Source organism: Plutella xylostella, chromosome 12 (genome assembly GCF_932276165.1).
Source record: "Plutella xylostella chromosome 12, ilPluXylo3.1, whole genome shotgun sequence".
Classification (NCBI taxonomy): Eukaryota; Metazoa; Arthropoda; class Insecta; order Lepidoptera; family Plutellidae; genus Plutella; species Plutella xylostella.
In genome coordinates, this window is record NC_063992.1 from 10,741,718 (window position 1) to 10,760,691 (window position 18,974).

The window sequence follows — 18,974 nt, forward strand, 5'->3', positions numbered from 1 at the left end:
TGCGTGATACGTCACTATTCGTCATCAAGCCGTAGTACAGAGCGGCCAAGATAATAGAGATGATTTTGGCGTGTTATCAAAATTTTATTAAGAGAATGATCATAGTGAAATTTATCTTTATCAGAAAGCCTTTGCTTAGTTTGATTTTTATCAGGACAAAAATCTCAATTTAGACATTATGCGAAACAGGATTATGGTCGAAGTTAATCGATTTTAAAACGCTAACCACCACGCCACCAATAGTAAGAAGACGTGTATGCGGACGATCTTGAGTTCACTTGCTCGGTGCAAGAGGAAAACGCGTTCCGAGAATCGACTCGTGGGAGTTCTTAGGCGGTAAAGTCTGTTTGCGCTATTTCCATTGACGGTTTCTTATCGTGAATGGTATTTTATACCTTACAAAAGGAAGCATTGATACGAACTTACTTACTTAATATCGGATGGATATAATTGCATTTCTAGTTAGACTCTAAACCTCTAATGGGGTACAGGCAGAGATATGTCAACCACTGGAGGGAACAGGGCCCTGCCCTGTAGGGCGCACTTTACATAATATAAGTATTTAGCTTTTGAAACCAATCGAAAACTAAGTGCCGGTTAGCTTGTCTTTAAATTTGTTGAATTGGATATTGTGAAGTATAAACAGGACTGGAATCTTTCAGTTGCTTTTCTCATTTGAGATAGGTAAGTAACATAAAAATGACAATAACAACGCTCCTCTAACGTTGCCATTGTGGGTTCAACAATAACCGCAATGCAACCTGCTAGTTGGGAATCCCAAGTCCAAGCGTTAGATGTGGCGGCGGCGGCGGGACGTCCTTCAAATATGAAATGAGTTTACTTGACCGCAACGCAACATTGCTATGGAATCTATTACGTTTGATATCCACCTCATTGGTCTACATAGAATAGCGCTGGTGAGGTCGGATCCTTTCACAGCATAGCACATCTCTGGTCGTAAGGCACTCTTACCACCGTCCATTGGGTAAGTTTTAGAACGCTGTTGTGAAAATTGCAATTTGCATAATAGCATTACATGATAGGAGGCTTTTGTTATTGTACTGGCATAAAACAAAGACGAAAAATAAAATAAGTTGTTTCTATGGTGATAGGGTAGGTAAATCCATTCATGTAGCACGTGCGTGATATGGACGTACGCTAGTGTAGAGATAGCAGAGATATCTCACTGCGCTTGTTTTAATGATAACAACTGCTAAACTACCTAATCTCATTTCCTTCCGTTTTCATGATTTCCTTTATCATGAGATGACAAACAACAAACAACACACTATTTTATTATATCGCAACGCCAGAACCAGCAAGTGAAGCTAAAACATACATACCTTTTAAACAAACTTTGTGTTTGTAAGTATTAACCTAATAGGTACGGTCAGGTGCAAAGAAACCTGAACCCCCTCTCATACTAACAATGCTTCTGAGGGGGGGTCAGGTTTATCTGCCCCTTGCTGTACCTTACCTTGCCTAATTCGAGTCCCCGTACCTATAGCTTGACAACTTCCTTGGCGGCATGGCGGCCCTCCTTGCGGGATAGAAGACGTGGAGGGGGCGAGGTAGCACGACACGAGTACACACGGAGAAAAGTGTGCTCGGATCAATCTCACGATAGCTTGTAAACTATTTCTGACGTAATGGAAGAGGTAAGAGTAAGTAAAATTTTATTCTATGAGTGTTCCCGTAAATGTCATATTTAGCTTCAAAATGTATAGTTTGACAGCATTAAAAAGGACGGGCCTATTGCACGGGCACATCCAACAAATATCTGTGTTTAAACAAATATCTGCCCCAGCCGGGAATCGAACCCGGGACCTTCGGCTCAGAATTCAGGGTCACTAACCACTACGCCATTCAGTCATCACATAAAATCTAGAAAATAAATTAAAGATTGTGAAGATACAAACATGTGTTGATATAGCAAGGGCTATAACACTAGGCTATAGGCCTGTGTCGTGGACAGCCAGTAATCAGGTTTTTAACAATTTGGTTAAATATACAACATCCTGGTTGGTCATAAGTACTATTATTTAAAAGTATTTTGGTTTATGTTCGCAACTTTTTTTAAAAGCGGGGCAAATACGCCCGATGTCATTTTTCAAAAATAACGAGCAATGACGAGAGCTTTTAGTAATACTACTCGATAACAGATGGCGTTCAAATCATAAACACATTACTGGCAAACTAGTTTATATTTTTTTGAGGCTGGCTACATTGTATTGAATGTACATTCAAAAACCCGAATCACAAGGTTTTTTTTTGTATTGTTTTGTACTTGTTTTAAAGGTATATAAAATAATCTTTGGTTATATAAAATAATATAGGACTAAAATATGTTTTATACATATTTAATTTAGCATAAATGTTTCATTATCAAATTTAATAATGTTCAATAACTGATGAATGAAACACAATTTTAAGTTTTATTTTTCGATAAAACAATAATTTGAAGTTCAGAGTTTGTTCATCTGTCACTGTCATGACTGATGACCTGTCAAAATTGTGTTGTCGTTGTCGTTATCCGTACCTCCTATTTATTTCCATTTTCCAATAATATTCAGAGAATTTCTTTAAACAATGGTGGTTTACGGCGTTTATATCGTCAGTAAATCTGGTGGCCTCATATTTAATTACGACCACAACATTCCTAAAGTAGAAACTGAAAAAACATTTGGTTTTCCTCTAGATATTAAACTACAATACGAAAACAAAAAAGTGGTCGTAGTTTTCGGGCAAAGAGATGGCATAAATGGTAAGTTTTCTTAGATAGTGTGACACTATAAAGAATGTACGTAGTATGCCTGTACAAGTAACGAATATTCAGGTAATTAACTGTATATTCATGTCATGTAAATGTATGTTTCAGTGGGCCATGTTCTCATATCTGTAAATGGATCCCCAGTCACAGGACGCTCTTTAGAAGACGGAAGAGATGTGTTTGACATCATTGAAGCAAAGGTACTAATCACGCCATAAACTTTAGAAATATATTGGTTGTAAGAATGTTATAAATTGTACCATCCACCATTGGCAAAAATTGTATTGACAAAACTATCATTCTGACGACTTTATCCCCAATTTGCACTACACTGACCCGTCATTGACTACCCTTTTCAGGAGAACTACCCTCTAAGTCTCAAGTTTGGGCGCTCCCGAGCTACAACCAATGAGAAGATAGTGCTGGCCAGCATGTTCTACCCGCTGTTTGCTCTGGCCAGCCAGCTGAGCCCGGTGCCCAAGTCGTCAGGCATAGAGTCACTCACAGCTGACACCTTCAAGCTGTCCTGCTTCCAAACACTTACTGGTAACTTGGTTCTTTACAATTTTCAACCTTGTATTGTGGCAAATTATTATAAATGAAAGTTATGTAGTGAAAAGAGATTGCCATTTCTTAATGTGGAGTCATCATCTGTCCTCTATTGGTTATATACTTACCCCAATTTGTTCTTTGACAGAGGAGTACAAAACAGTTCAACTATATTTTTAAATGTCCTATAACTTTTCTATGAATAAGGGTGTTAATGTAAAATTGGCTCAATATTTTTTGTGTACTCTTGTATAACTTATTAAAAACTAAACTATCTTCTTGCAGGTGTAAAATTCATAATGCTAAGTGATCCGAACATGCAAGGTGCAGAAGTGGTTTTGAAGCGAATATATGAACTATACTCCGACTATGCTCTGAAGAACCCATTCTACTCCTTAGAAATGCCAATCAGATGTGAACTGTTTGATACATCCCTGCATACACTGTTGGAACTTGTAGAAAAGAGTGGCACAGCTAATCTTTAGAAATAGTTGTAAGTAATTACTAATTAGACTTATTTATGTTATATCCTGTAAATGTTATTTAAGACTAAGTTATATTTAAATTTATGAGATTACTTATAAGTAGCTAAATACATTTTTATCAAACATATTTAACACTTGTCTGATAATTCACATCAAATAAGCTCTTACCTCCCTACCAAAGTGATAGTAGAAATAAAACACACAATATAATTTAGTTAAAAAATTTATTGATATAATAATTATTTATAACAAGTCAAACGGAGGGCCGCCACACCCTCAAAACGTTCTCACCGTCGCATAATCTATCTCTAAACTACATCTGATATTTTTGAGCCGTTACTGTGGGATGCTAGACTGAGGGCTGGTTGTCTATTTAGTGCAAGTTCTCCAAACCATAGATGACAAATAGCAGCATCCCTCTCTCACATCAATAGTGCTGCATAAGACAATATGTGTGAGCAAGACAGAAATAACATTGATGGATATGGTTCTAGGAATCACTACAAGATGGCGCCACTGCAGTCTGGCACCCCATGTAAGGATATTGTGGACATTCCGCACATTTGTACTTGCACCAGACGGCGCACACACTCACACTAGTTACACAATATGAGAACCGAACTCCGAGACTTGTGCAAACCATTAGTAAAACTACCACATACAATAAGTACATAAACAAACTAAAATTTATAAAGCTACTAAATTAGTTGCAAACATAACCGATTACGGGAGAAGCCTGTAATGAGATCTCGAAGTTCGATGTGTATCATAAACAACTTAGTTTACTTTATCTATGGTTTGACATTACCGTATATCCGTGTTATATGTATTTTATGTAATAACGTAAATATAGCTTGTGGACAAAAAACTGTTTCTTTAGCGAAACATATTGAAACATTTACAGGCAAAACAATGACTTACTTATTGCATTTATAGTTCAATATAGTATGAATGAATCAGTGTGGTCAGTACAAAAATAGCGCCCGCCATTCGCGGTCTTCACTACAAAATAGTCCTCTGCTCATTATAATTAAGACTTACTTCCGTATGTTTAAATCAAAAGGCCTTATACTATTATAGTTTCTAAATTCAAACGGTCCGATCGGTGTTGGTCGCTCGGAGAGAGAAGTTTGCCAAAAGCTGCGTACAGACCGGCCCAACGAACGCCCAACGAACACCCAACGATGGATATTTATCATACATAATACAGGGCAGATTGCAGCAACGAAGGTCAACGAATCCCGTTCGTTGGCGTTCTTTGGGCCGGTCTGTACGCAGCTTAACACATAATCATATTTAGATAAATATGCATGCGAATTTAAATACAATACGTAAACAATTCACAACTACGTCCCACAAGTGCGGGCAGACACATGACACTTATATTACTCCACTATAGTTAAATTTAAAATAACGTTTAATTGATAAAACTCGAGAAGGCCCTAATTGTCACATTCCGTGTGTGGTGTCGGGCGATATCATTGAGTAATGACCGGTTCCTATTCTCAACCAGCTGTTAAACTTTTTTGCTTCTGAGGTGTAAGTCAAAAGCAACAACTTCTAGATAATTTACAGGAAATAGAAAAGTAAAGTTGTATTAAAAGTATTCGGCTTTCGGAAATTTTTCACAGTCCCGCATTTTTTATTCAGCGTATATACGCTGATATTACTTTCCATCTCCTCCCTCGTAAGAACTGGCCATAGACACGCCTCACACACACAGACAAACTATGATATAATATTCAGTACTTAGATCAGTCGTCGATTCCATATAACGCCAAACTTTATTACTACTAGATTCTTACATCCGATAATGCTTTGTTAATCACTTACTTAGGTAATTTTAAACTGATTGTGCCAATCTTAGAAACGAACACCCTAAAATAAACTCTTGGTACAGATAATTTAAAACATAGAACAAGGGCTGGGTCTAATATTCCAACAGTCGTGTAAAAGATAGAGTGAATGTCTCAATGGTAATGATTTTAATCGCCTGATAAATATCCGACTATTGGTGAAATAGCCCGCAGTCGCCTCAGTTATACAAAATAAAACATTAATCCATCTGTTTTTATAAGTATTATAAATAATAATATATTATGTACCTTCTTGTATCTCAAACCCAAGCTTAGTACCACATCTACCCACGCTAACTTAGTCTAACTTACCAATAACACTCCCCTTATATTATTTATGTTTTAAATGTTTAAAATCCAAACTTCTCTCCATAGCGTCGGTAAGGTTTTCAATATTTAGTACAACCACAAAGGAATACAATTTCAATTTACTTCCATTGATACAAAATAAGAAGTAGGATTTACTTAGAATTTGTTTTGAAATATAGTTTCGTCAGATGTCGCCACCGGCGTTATTTCTTAAAGCTTTCTTGAAGGTTAGTGGTACTCTTCAGTTTGTATATAAATATATATAGCTGGTATTAATCCTCCTATTTGTATCAACTTAAGTTTTACCATAGATAATGGAGCTGATCCTAAAGCATCACAACTTAAATTTAGAGCTATCATAAATCATAATATCTTATGTTCCAGAATCATAACCATCCGACCACCTGTATAAAATATTATGTAGCAATGAATTTAAGTTTGGTTGCTTCTTTACTCACAATTTGAGGATATATTTGTATTATTGCACAAAATGCAGGCACGCCTCAATGTGCTTGGAGTGGTTTGAAGGATTTTGCTACAAAACATGACTTGTTTTTGTCGTTAAAATCGTTTAATATTCAGTAAGTTCTCAAGTCTTGAGTCATGTAAAGCCTATAATTTATGTCTATAATAATATAGACTTTACATGTATTGATCGACGTGTTGTTACAATATGTAAATCGTTACAATTTAATTTTGCATAAAAATGGAAAACATGGGAGACCATCGTAACACTATGTAAGAATAATCATGGTGTGATACATAAATTCATTATTGATAGTATTTAGAAGTCGTTATATATTACCTCGATTCCGACAACGACGTTCTATCTAAAATAAATTTGAAATGAATGTTTACTTTATGATTGATAGAAGAGAGTAAGATACTAGCTAATCTAAAGATTGAAGTCCAGGTTACTATTAATTATCGAGAGGCAGTGTTCATGTTTGAGCGGTGGTAGCTCAGTCGGGTAATCGACCGCATCTCACGCCAGAGATGCGGGGTCGAATCCCGGTGCTGACATGTACCACACAGAAAATTTTATGCCATCAAAACCGGTCTCCCATTATTAGTTTTACATCTGTAAAATTCACAAATCCCTAATAGTTGGATTATTGTTGGTTATTGGAACCCTAAAGGGCTACAGCCACGATTTTGTTAAAAGACATCTATGACAAAAAAATCTATTGTTCAAAATATATTATTTAACAATTATTATTTCCTTGGAAATTCATAAATGTTGCTAAATCTGCAAGCTTCATCATGGTGGGGGCCTTTAAGGTTGTTGATACCTGTGACTCTTATGAGCGATTTATACTTCAATCAATACAGTAGCGAGACAGCCTTAAGACACTACGATGAAAAAATACAGAATGATATATTTACTTCAAGAGTGTGAGTTCAAATAATTTTGTAGGTATGCTTCTTGGGTTTGACCTCAACTTGCAAATCATTATTATACCTACTACGATAAAAAAAGTTTATCAGAAGTGTGAAAGAACGGTGTTTGACAGGTTTATAAGGCATTTGACAGCGCTATACATCTTTTCAAATTTATAAGACGTTTGACAGCCAGTTGGCTGTCAGCGTTATTGCGACAGCGTTTCTTCTTCTTATAGTGCCTCTCCATCATTGAAGGTTGGCAGTCAGCTCTTTGCAGCGCTCTCTATTCCTGGCTGTTTTAAATAATTCTTCCACGGTTTTTACACCGGTCCACTCTTTGATGTTGCACAGCCACGTCAATTTTCTCCTTCCAGGCCTTCTCTTTCCTTCCACTTTGCCCATTATTATGGTATGTAGCAGCTGGTATCGCTTATTACGCAAAACGTGTCCTAAGTAGGCTACTTTGCGCTGCTTAATGGTACGCACGAGTTCCACTTGCTTGTGCATTCGTTTCAGAACTTCGACATTGGTGACTTTATCGGTCCAGCTGATTCGAAGCATGCGTCGGTAACACCGTTTAGCATGTGCGTAAGTTTTGATGGTAAAAAGGCCCTAAGTTTTTTATTAACGCTCTAAACTCGCTACTGTACTCATTAACGCATCAATCACTCTTTCCCCCCTCCCCCCTCACCTCACCCCGCCTACCCCTGGTGCGAGCTGGGCCCCCACAGCCTCAACGAGTAGTCATCGCTAGCAGACACGAGCACGTCGTGGTGCACGGGGTTCCAGGCCACGGCGTTGACGCAGCGAGTGTGGCCTGACACCACAGCGATAGGTTCCTCGCCTTGGATGTGCCAGATGTATACCTGTGGGGGGGAAAGGGTTAGTTAAGTATGGAAATTATGTGAACAGAGTATCATCAGCTGCAGAGACAGCAGCATGGCGGACTTATAATAAACATGGAGGTAAATATATTTATAAGACATATGAAAGTCGCGGTAAAATGTAAACACAATAAAATTACTCGGCAAAACTCCAAAATTATGAGACACTAAAAACGGAAACGTTGTTCAAGAATAACGTAAAAACCTGTTAGTTTGTGAGTAATTGGATCAATTTCTTAATCGTGTTTTAACTAATATCCCCTCATTGTCCGCTACACGGGTTCGGTTCGTTATTTATCGACGTCGATAAACTAATTTAATTCACGTTCCACCAATCAAAGCGCCGTATTTATGGCTAGTTGCGATATAGTAACGTTAGTCTACGTCAATAACCAACCCGTGTAGCGGCAGCTGCGGGGTGTCTTTCTAAGAATAAATACGAAATTTTGGAGCACCGCTGCGCAAGCCACTCCTCTATATCGTTGTATTAAACGTGCCGATTTCAGAGCTGTGTTAGTTTTTCGTCAGTATAGAGTAACCCCCTGACCCTGGGTACAGTAGGTACCTACCTTGTTGTCCTCACTCCCCGAAGCGATGAAGTCCTGGTGCGCGCCGCCGAAGCACGCGTGGATGGTGAAGTGGCCCTGGCTGAGGCCGCGGAAGCGACGGACCAGCGTACGGGCTCCTGCGGACACAGAAACATTATGATAGAGTGCAGAAAGTGCGTCATTCCAGTAGAGTTTATGAAACTATTTAGTGTATAAAACCCCATTTACTTATCTGCTACTTATGTACTGTATTTACGTCTAGCGCATCCTGGGCAAACGATGCTATTCAGGCTGGTTAATCCTTTCATCATGGTGACAATATCTAGTGTTTATCACTGACACGCCAACGAGTGTAGTGTTTGGACAACATGCAATTAAGTGTTACAATTTACCGTGAACCGCAATGCGCATGTAAAGAGAAACGCAGCTGCAACCTCGATTTAGTATAATTATGTTAGCTTTGTTCATCCGCATTAGCACCGCGGTTAAAATGGTTTGGTGGTCTGATCCATGGTGTGTAGGGTGATGACGATGTTGGTACTCACGGATGTCCCACAGGTGCACGCCCTGGTTGGCCACGTTCAGCAGCACCATGTCGTCCGCGTGGTTCAGAGACATCGCCATGATCGCGTGCTCCTCTTGGATCCTGCACAAATTATCATCATCATCATCACGACCCATCACGTCCCCATTGGTGGGGCACGGGTTTACTTCCAATGAAGGATGGGTTTTAGGCCTAGTCCACCACGCTGGCCTAGTGCGGGTTGGTATCAATGTATCATATTATTACGTTAGTGAGTCGTTTGAGGCAGTGTGAGAGAGCACATGCCCTTGGATCCTGGGTGTTATGGGAATTATGAGGTATCGTTAGAAAGTTAATTTTGCAGTTGCTTTGACAAATATCCAAGGTAACCAAAATATGGTAGCCTGCGTTTAAAATAATCTAGACCGGGTGCATACAGTGATGCCTCACTATACTAGGTATGTTTGAGCAGAAGACTTGGTTTCGCTATTGAAAAAGCTCCACTTAAATGCAGGCCACCGTACAATATCATATTGGTTCATTGTATAATATTAAAATAAATTCGTTCAAACATTGTTCTGAAGGGTTAGCACGGGGCGCAATTAAGACGTGACAAAAGTTTTGCATCGTGCTCACTCACATCGCGCAGCCTCAAGAGCGAGCGCGACGGAGAACTTTTGTCTTAAATGCTCCCCGTGCTAGCCCTTCTGTAAGTGTTATAACTATAGCAATCCATAATGATAGGAGAAGGTTATTGCCTTATTGCTATTGTTACTTACAGGTTGCCCCGCGAGGTCTCGGCTGAGGCCGCCCTAAAAATTAACAACCAATCGGTATAGTTGTACAGGGTGTTGTCTAAATAATAAATAAGTTAATAAGTAACATTTGCTTCATTTCATAGCGTCATCGTCATGCAATAAATAAATGAGTATTGTAGGAATATTTTTAAAATATTTTTTAAAATTAAATTTAAGTACATGAACGCTAATGAATGGATTTGTTATTACTTAGGTATTATGTCATACAATGTATTCATTTATGAACTCCATAAAACTGCTAATAATTTATTTACATTTAATGAAACAATTTCATGAAAATTTTCATATTTGAATGTTCAATCATCATAATAATGCGAAACGTATTTTTTGCAAACTATAAAATCTGTACTAACTGCACTAAGTATGATTTTAATATCATACGGTGTTTTTAACATCGTGCGGTGTTTATCACGCACGCGGGATTGCGCGCCATTTTCCTGCGTGTCGCGTGCGTATTTCACGCATTTCAATAAAACAAGCTATATGAAAATAACACTTGCGGGTGTCACGCACGCATGTGGGGCCATCCCGCGCGTTTGGTGAAATCCATGTTAAGATGTTTGATGAAACACAGCCTTACGGATCGTGTTAAAACCCGCTGTACACTAAAACCAGCCTAACTTATCAATTAATCCCGCCCCCAACTCACAGGTTCCTATGCGCGGCGTCTGCAATATCACTTCTATCACTCAGCTCGTAGGCGCGCACGCGACGGTGCGTGTCGGCCGCCAGGACCGAGCGCCCGTCTGAGCGGCACGCGAGCGCGTTCACGCGGATGCCCTCCCAGCCTTTGAGAAGGGTGCCCTGGGGATAGTGAATCGTATGTTGTAGAAATAAGGCGACATAAGCTTTTAATAAAAATAAGGATTAAAAATATATAAAAAGGTTCAAAGGCAAGCTTCAGAAGAGTGCCTGAGGATAATGTGGCTTATGCTGTTATTGTAAGGTTAGTAATGGTTAGGACCGAGCGCCCGTCCGAGCGGCATGCCAGGGTGTTCACGCGGATGCCCTCCCAGCCCTTGAGGAGGGTGCCCTGTGGATTGTGGAAGTAAGGTCAAACTACATCCGTGACCAACTAATGGATTGCGCCAGGCGGCAAGGCGGCAAGCCAAGCCTAGAGGAGATTGCCCTGCGTTTGTAAATGTACAGTGAAATTTTGGTAGACTGACTTCCCCTTCGGGGATTACAGTCGTGAGCATAATATGTATGTTATATGCTTAAGATTAGTAATCGCTTGGAGACAAGGTGCAGAGCGTCAAACGGATAGTTTACCAAAATAGGCGTTTTGCAGCTGCCAAACGGAATACGTTGAGTACGTTCTATTATCTTCTAACACCGCGATGTAGGACTTCATCATTTTGCATATTTCGCTTTACCGCCATCTAGCGGCAGTGTTCAGAACTAGCTGGTACTCACGTCGAGGTTGCACAGGTAGAACTGCCCGCGGGTGCCGCCGCACACGAACTTGTCGCTAGTGGCGTGCCAGGCGACCGCTGTGAGAGAGTCTTCGGCGTTGTGGGTCATTTTCAGGTGGAGGTCTTCTGTCTGTGGAAAGGTAGGAGGCAAGTTTAGTACGTGTGTATGTTACATGTAAAAATATATTTGTTAGCTACTTCTAGAAATACATCGATTTAACGCACTCTGAATCTTCTCTTTTATTGGTTCATGAGAACACCCGCATCCGCTAGCCATCCTTTTAGGGTAACTTTGTAAACTGTCAGCGTTACAATAGGTGTATAATATCACCCATATACCTATGCCCAGAGGGTAGTTAACGAGCCACTTTTTTGCATATTTGCACTTACAATATGAATCTTAAACATACAGAGTAAAACAACTTTATGATAAAACTAGTTCTTGGTATATATGGGGTAATGAAGCTTCCTACCTCCATGTTCCATATCCACAGGTCGGGGCAGTCCTCGGGCCCGGCGGCCAGCAGGTAGCGGCCGTCGGGGCTCCACGCCAGGTACGACACGCCGTACGAGTGGCCCTCGAGCGACTTCCTGTAGGGGAGAGGGGGGGGTTAGTTGATAAGTGAAGTTATAAATAGCAAATTTTAATCACTGTACTTGCACTGTCACTTTCAGAGAAAGTAGGCTAAGTACCTAGTAACGCTCGGGCGCAACTCGCCAAAACTAAATAAGCTGGTTTCAAGCCTTTGGGTGAAATGTAGGTACCTACTGTTTATATATTATTAACGCATTCTCTACTATTGAAACGTAATGTATTGGGTAACGCTTGCCAGCTTATCATCATCATCTTCATCATAAGCCAATAATCATCCACTGATGGACATAGACCTCTCCCAAGGAGCGCCACAACACTCGATCCTCGGCCTTCCTCATCCGACCACTACCGGCTACCCATAAGGCTAAGGTCTTCGGTCTAGCGGGTAGGAGGGCGTCCCACGCTGTGTTTGCCTGTTTGTGGTCTCCACTCGAGACCTCGACTCGAAGCTATCGGTTCTGCGGCAGTAATGACGAGCCCACGGCCACTATATTATAGCTTATCTCATAAATCACCTGAAGGACAGCCGCTTGGTGTCGGGGTGGAAGTCCCACACCATGACCGTGTTGTCCTTGGAGCCGGACGCGAGCCGCGAGCCGTCCGCCGACCACGCGCAGTACCACACCTCGTCGCAGTGCTCGTTCAGCACCTGAGGAACATGACACGTATTAGTGTAAGACATAGTTTCACCATAGTCTGTTATATCATTGTACTACTGTATTGGTTTAGCTGTAAGAGTAGCGTAGTTATGGTTTAAATAAATAATAAATAAATAATCATTAACACCCTTGTTACACTGAAAGTGTAATCTAAAATAAAATTCTTGACAGGTGTGTCAAAAGACAACAACTACGCAACCTACTTATATAGTCGTTTGCAATAGAATCCAACAATCATGTAAACAAACCAAATTGTCACGATTACTCCGTAATCACATACATTTGACGAGCAATTATGAACATAGTCTGATTTCAACGAACGCACCATTGTTTTCACATTATCTTCAACACGGTTTAACTTGTATTTAGGGGCCGTCCATTAATCACGTGAGGTCGTTTTTCTCATTTTTTGACCCCCCCCTCCCCCCTGGTGATATTTGGTGAGGTTTGGGACCAACCCCCCCTCCCCCACCCCTGGATCACGTGTATTTTTTTGGAAGTCTATGTAAAGGCAACTTTTGACTAGAAAAAATATAGGTCATACTACAAATCGTTAAAATTTTTGCGCCGTCCAAAATATCGGTTCAGAAATACCTAATTTTTGACAAAAAATTAATACACGTGATGTCTAACGAGAACCCCCCCTCCCCCCTCGTGATGTTTCGTGAGGTTTTCAGTACCCCCTCCCCCCCCCCTTTGAGCCTCACGTGATTAATGGACGGCCCCTTATAAGTTAAATTTGTTAAAACATTTGCAACGTAAAAATTTCGAAGTATTTGACAAGCTGTCATCTTAGTTTTTTACTCATCGAACTCTATAAGTCATTGAAAAGTTAGTGTTGTTCGTAATCTGAAGTTATCTTTTATTTTTAATTTAATAAATTATTTTAATTTAATATTATTTTAATAGAATAAAAAAAAATTTTCAAGAGCTTAATATAATTAACCAAAACGAAAAAAGGAAGAGGAAGAAATGAAAAAGCTCGACGGCATTTTAGACACGGCAAGCGATGACACAGTGGTTCCATTTATAATTACGGTCACCGGCGACACTTCTGATAGTGATGATGACGAAGACGAAGATTTAAATTTGTTTTAAAAAACACTTTTTTTATATAATCAGTTTTATTTTATAGTCTATGGCTTATATATTTAATCTAATTAGAACACTATGACATCACTATGGGCATAAACAATACGCTGTCAATGTCAGCCCGCCATATTTGTTTACATTTTACATGATTGTTGGATTCTATTGCAAACGATTATACTTATGATGGTTGAGTCCACAGCAAGTACTTAAGTATACGAATATTTACCAGATAATAACAATTCCCCGAAATCACGATTCATAGATTTATAATTCAACATACTTGAACCATATAAACAATGCCAAGAAATGTCAAACTTTTTTACTTATTTATCCTGAATAAGATAGTTGCGTCATAGGTAATCACGAAATATGTTCATTATACATGCATGCTATGGTTCCATTCAACTTATACTACGAAACCCTAAAATCAAATCAAAGGTAAAATGTTTTTATTCATAGTTTAAATATAAGGCCCTGTCCGCACAGCGAATATTCGCCGAATACAAACTACTCTCCGTTCGTATAAGGGACTCCTTGCCTTAAAAACCCGTAACTTTCATTTACAAAGACATACAAACCTGCAGCGGATGTATAGGGAAGTTATTAGCCGGGCAGCGATGGTCCAACAGCAGCGTGAAGGGTATGGGCGGGGGGGAGGCGGGGCGCGCGGCGAGGTGGTAGCGGCAGCGCGCCGCCTGCGCCTGCGCCGCCTGCCCGAGCAGTGAACGCAGCCGCGCCGGCGCCATCATGAGCGAGGGGGGGAGGACGGCTTGCACGCGACGGAGGACAGCGTCGCGGGATTCTGGACCTGGGGGGAAAGATATGATCTGGTAAGTCTCATTACTTTTAAAACGCTGTCATACGGTGGAAGGCACATAATCTTGACAATCAATAAATAAATAAAAAAGAGCGGTTGTAGCTCAGTCGGTTAAGCGCCTGCTTCTCACGCCAAAGATGCATGTACCAATGATTTCTTTGAATTTCAGTACAATATTGTTTTCCATCACACTTACGGTGAAGGAAAACATGGTGTTGAAACCTGCATATCTAAATTTAGCACATCTAGACATGTGCATCCGCAATGGACCAAGGTGGTGGAAAAGGTCCAAAATTAGGAAGGCAGTTTAGATCTAGGGGATATGCACAAAGGAACCAAGTCCTCCTCCTATATTCTCCTTATATGAAATTGCTGTGCCCTCCCGGATCCATAATGATCGCTTGTTTACAATTTTAACATCTTATGTAAGTAACACTTATTATGGAATGCAATAGAGAATTGAGGTTCCATTCAAGAGAGCCAGGTGGAGGTACATATCAGAAGTATTGTTACTATGAGAGGAGGAGGGTCTCTTTTTTCTCTGCACCTGATCGTACAAACATCCCCAAAGACAATAGAATAGAACACAAACATACCGGCGCCCGGCCAAGCCGCCCTCGCATGCAGCTCCTCGGGCTCGGCGCACATCATGAGCGCGCTCAGACGATGCACTCGCGCCGTGTCGTGCTGCAGCGGCGTCAGCTCGTTACGCAGCACGTGCAGCGCGTCCAGGGCGCGGCCGGACTCGAGGTGCTCGAGGTACTTCTGCTCCAGGACTATGAACTTCATCTCCTATTGGATAAACGTCTTTTTCATTAAGGGTATTATTGCTAAGGTCAACATATATTAGGAAGAGAGTGGGTCTAAATATGGTGCCTTGTGGAATGCCTAAGTGTAAGTGTCGTGCTGCAGCGGCGTCAGCTCGTTACGCAGCACGTGCAGCGCGTCCAGGGCACGGCCGGACTCCAGGTGCTCGAGGTATTTTTGCTCCAGGACTATGAACTTCATCTCCTAAAGAACAAATGTCGTTTGGAATACGGGGATTGCTGTTGAGGTTAACATGTATTAGGAAGAGGGCGGGTCCAAGTGCGGTGCCTTGTTTAACACCTATGTTTGGGAAAGAAAAAACTCTAAAGCTCTCGCAACGCTGGCATAAGCTTGACAACGCTTGGCAGCGAGGTAAATGGCGATCCGTTTACGTTACGTTTATGTGTTTTGTGAACTTTATCCAGCACTAACCCTGAGAGTGTCGGTGTCAGCAGCGCGCGGCGGCAGCAGCTCCTGCAGCGCGCGCAGGTCGTGGTCCGCCTTGCCCCAGTCGCCGGCCAGCACGTGCTGCCGGAACGTGCACGCCGCCGAGTGCTCCAGCTCCAGACCCGACTCCTGCATCAGGAAGGCTGCGCTGCGTCTGCGGGGTTAAGAGGTTATGATTACTTATCATCATTCGCCACAGCACCTAAATAGATGATTGTTGCAGCGCTCGTGGGTTATGAATTACGACGGCCGCTGTACAGTCCAATAGCAGCGCGACATTTTTATGATTACTACACAGAGATGTTAATTTGAGAAGTGTGCTCCTCTTCGACTACGCCGTCTTAGGGCTCTTACACATAACGCGATGCGACGTCTCGCTTGGTTCCACTCTCTCCCAATGAATACTCGCAGGGAGTAGGAAGGACGTTTGACACAGCGCCGTCGTCTTAACGTGGTTAAGTGGTTATGTGAGGGAGCCCTTACTTCTCTTGACATCGCGTACTACGCAATGTGAGCGCGCGAATCAATAAAGATTACCAATGCATAGCTTTTAAGAAAATAATGGGTGGATAGATGGGGCAGCATAAATGCAGCTAAATGGAATGATATTTTCCACCTTATAAATCTGGCTATGGGATCCATCTCCTATCACATACAGTAAGTACATTGCATTAAATTGTAGACTTTACAGTAAAACTATATAGTCCTGAAAACGGAAGTGCATTTTAACTAATAATTACAGACCATATTTAATCGATGTATTATATTTATTAAAGGACAAATCCGTTAAAAAGACATAACCAAACCAAGGTATGGTATTTTATTTATAAAATGTATGTGAATGTTAGTAAATAACTGGTAATGATAAAAAGTCTTTGCAAAATCGCACTCTTTATTGTCATGACTTTATAGTTGGACTGTACTTTATTTCAGTACATTTTTCTTACTGCAACTCATGTAAGATATTTATATAAAACAGGCAGATAACTGTGAGATATATGACTTGCAATGTCGAGGGTAATTGTTGACTTGGATAAGGAGTTGATTAACCTCGTTTTGTGTAGGCAGGTAATGTGCAGTAAAATTGTATTGTAACTGTAAAATAAACAAATAAAGAGGAGGCCAATGCACTTGCACATTACTTTATGTCATTCATAATCATTATTTCATGATGCAACATGGAATCTGGACTTGGTAATGAGTTAATATAACACTTTATTAATACAGCCACATAATATCAAAACAGCTTACAGCTACCACACATGGTAATCTTATAACACCCTCCTATTTATCGGTATTTGTATTACATAAGTATTGGTGGTGGTAGTCAAGGTAAAACCAGTATCTCTGAGCAATCAGCAAATCACAAATAATATAAACATAGTTAGCATTCAAACAAAACAATGACAAAGCAATATTTTTTATATGGAGTTTTCCTAGTGAAGTCTACATTTTCCTAGCCATGGATAGATAGATAGAGTACTCTTTTGTTCAGCAAGAAATACTTAAGTACCAATTTTACAAAAAGTGGTCTTATAGTTTATAGCGATCTCTGCCAGACAACCTTTACTTTTTTATGAGGGTTCTTATGACCTGATGGTTACAATGATGATAGAAAACTCCAACACCTTGCTTGATCCTAGCTGGACCCACTACTTTTTAAGAATTTCCAAAAAGCCAGCACAAAGGCTGCCATGGTACCCCTCAAAATAATCTTGGTGTATAGTTTTAAAAAAAATACGAATTTAATTTGATTTTAGAAAACAGCAGTGAATAAATAAGCTTCATACTCAACAAATATGTAAGTAGTTGAGGAACTTGCTTTGTTTCATTATCATCATAGGTGTTTATTGCCTTTGTCTATTAATTAAGTAGGTACTTGTACTACTGTATCAATAAGGAAATTACACTAACAACAACACATTTACAACCTCTTCAAATGACATTGGAAAGGTAAGGTAGGCCTAGAATACTATGACTGGGCAAAACTTTCGCATCAAAGGTGGAAGGTGGTGGCTGCATGATCTTTATGCAATGAAGCAGCATTACTGTTGATGTGGCATACTCACTCCAGCCCGATGGAGTTGAGGTGCTGGCCGATGAGGCGCACAATCTCCTGGTCGGTCTGCGAGAGCTCCCCCGGAGACACGTCCCCGTTGGCGGGGGCCGCGTCACCATTGAGGTGCCCCGCGCCGTTGGACGCGGGCTGCTGCATGGCGGGGGGGTCGCGGCGCGCGGGCGACAGCCTGCGGGACCGCTTGCGCGGCGGCCGGTCACCGGCGCCCTCGTCCCCCGACCCACGGGAGGCCAGGCTGGGAGCCGACGCCGCTCGGCGTGGACGACGCCGCGCCCGAGCCCTCCCCGCGCCAGGGATCACCGACGCATCAGCGCCGCGCTCGGAGCCTCGTGACGTCACGGCCGCTTGCACCCGACCACTGCAACTCGACAGACTCGATCTCCCTTTGTTCGCCACCAGTAAACACTTCTCTCTGGGCGGGCTGGCAGGCCTTGATTGCTTTCGATCGCTCGTGAATTCGATAAAGCAGTGAAGACAAGAAGCTTTACAGATGGCTGATGAGGTTCACGTTCTTCGCCAGGGGCTCGAAGCGTACACAAAAATCAGCTGAAAATGTAACAACAGCTGTCTTCGTTCTTCACTCAATAAGCAACCACAGATGAAGATGCAAATATGTCCCTACACGATGAGATATGTCGTGTCAATATTTACATTTACTAAAATTCCTTTTATAATTTCCAAATATGCAAAATATTTCCAGGGGTACAAATAACTTAAAAAAAATAATTTTAATTTGTATTTTCGGACCAACTGAGTAAGGACTCTTTGTTTTGGCTATTAGAAAAATTTAAACTTTTGCCACACGACAAGTTGGATAGTGAAGGTACTGGAATTCTGACACATAAAGCGTTTAGTTTTTGCCAGTTTATAAAATGCTGCGTCATAAGATATCCTAAAAGGCATATGAAATGGATGCCAATAAGTGTTATTCGCTCATAAA

General features: G+C 40.9%; 2 protein-coding genes across 2 annotated transcripts; one reads left to right on the forward strand and one right to left on the reverse strand.

Moving 5' to 3' along the window:
- Positions 1-2,502: 2,502 nt before the first annotated feature.
- On the forward strand, positions 2,503-3,931 carry LOC105393401 (trafficking protein particle complex subunit 4). Its single transcript, XM_048624530.1, has 4 exons — positions 2,503-2,764; positions 2,879-2,970; positions 3,130-3,316; positions 3,605-3,931. Exons 1-4 carry the CDS (start codon positions 2,590-2,592, stop codon positions 3,802-3,804), a joined length of 654 nt encoding a protein of 217 aa, XP_048480487.1. The 5' UTR covers positions 2,503-2,589; the 3' UTR covers positions 3,805-3,931.
- A 4,122-nt stretch (positions 3,932-8,053) lies between these two features.
- On the reverse strand, positions 8,054-18,658 carry LOC105393411 (WD repeat-containing protein 26). The gene is made up of 12 exons (XM_048624485.1): positions 18,027-18,658; positions 15,943-16,111; positions 15,300-15,495; positions 14,465-14,694; positions 12,651-12,784; positions 12,014-12,131; positions 11,542-11,670; positions 10,775-10,929; positions 10,087-10,119; positions 9,330-9,430; positions 8,806-8,921; positions 8,054-8,218 (listed from the first exon to the last, which is right to left on the reverse strand). The coding sequence occupies exons 1-12, from the start codon at positions 18,170-18,172 to the stop codon at positions 8,054-8,056; spliced, it is 1,692 nt and encodes a 563-aa protein (XP_048480442.1). The 5' UTR covers positions 18,173-18,658.
- Between the last annotated feature and the right edge of the window lie 316 nt (positions 18,659-18,974).

What these genes read in the sequence shown, in the direction of transcription:
- LOC105393411 (XM_048624485.1), bottom strand. Translation starts at nt 18,172, where the DNA reads ATGCAGCAGCCCGCGTCCAACGGCGCGGGGCACCTCAATGGTGACGCG. An exon ending in CTCAACTCCATCGGGCTGGA is followed by an intron (nt 16,112 to 18,026) that starts GTGAGTATGCCA and finishes TTAACCCCGCAG; the next exon opens with ACGCAGCGCAGCCTTCCTGA. An exon ending in TGTGGATATGGAACATGGAG is followed by an intron (nt 11,671 to 12,013) that starts GTAGGAAGCTTC and finishes ACCTTTCCACAG; the next exon opens with ACAGAAGACCTCCACCTGAA.
- LOC105393401 (XM_048624530.1), top strand. Translation starts at nt 2,590, where the DNA reads ATGGTGGTTTACGGCGTTTATATCGTCAGTAAATCTGGTGGCCTCATA. An exon ending in GCAAAGAGATGGCATAAATG is followed by an intron (nt 2,765 to 2,878) that starts GTAAGTTTTCTT and finishes TGTATGTTTCAG; the next exon opens with TGGGCCATGTTCTCATATCT. An exon ending in TTGACATCATTGAAGCAAAG is followed by an intron (nt 2,971 to 3,129) that starts GTACTAATCACG and finishes TACCCTTTTCAG; the next exon opens with GAGAACTACCCTCTAAGTCT.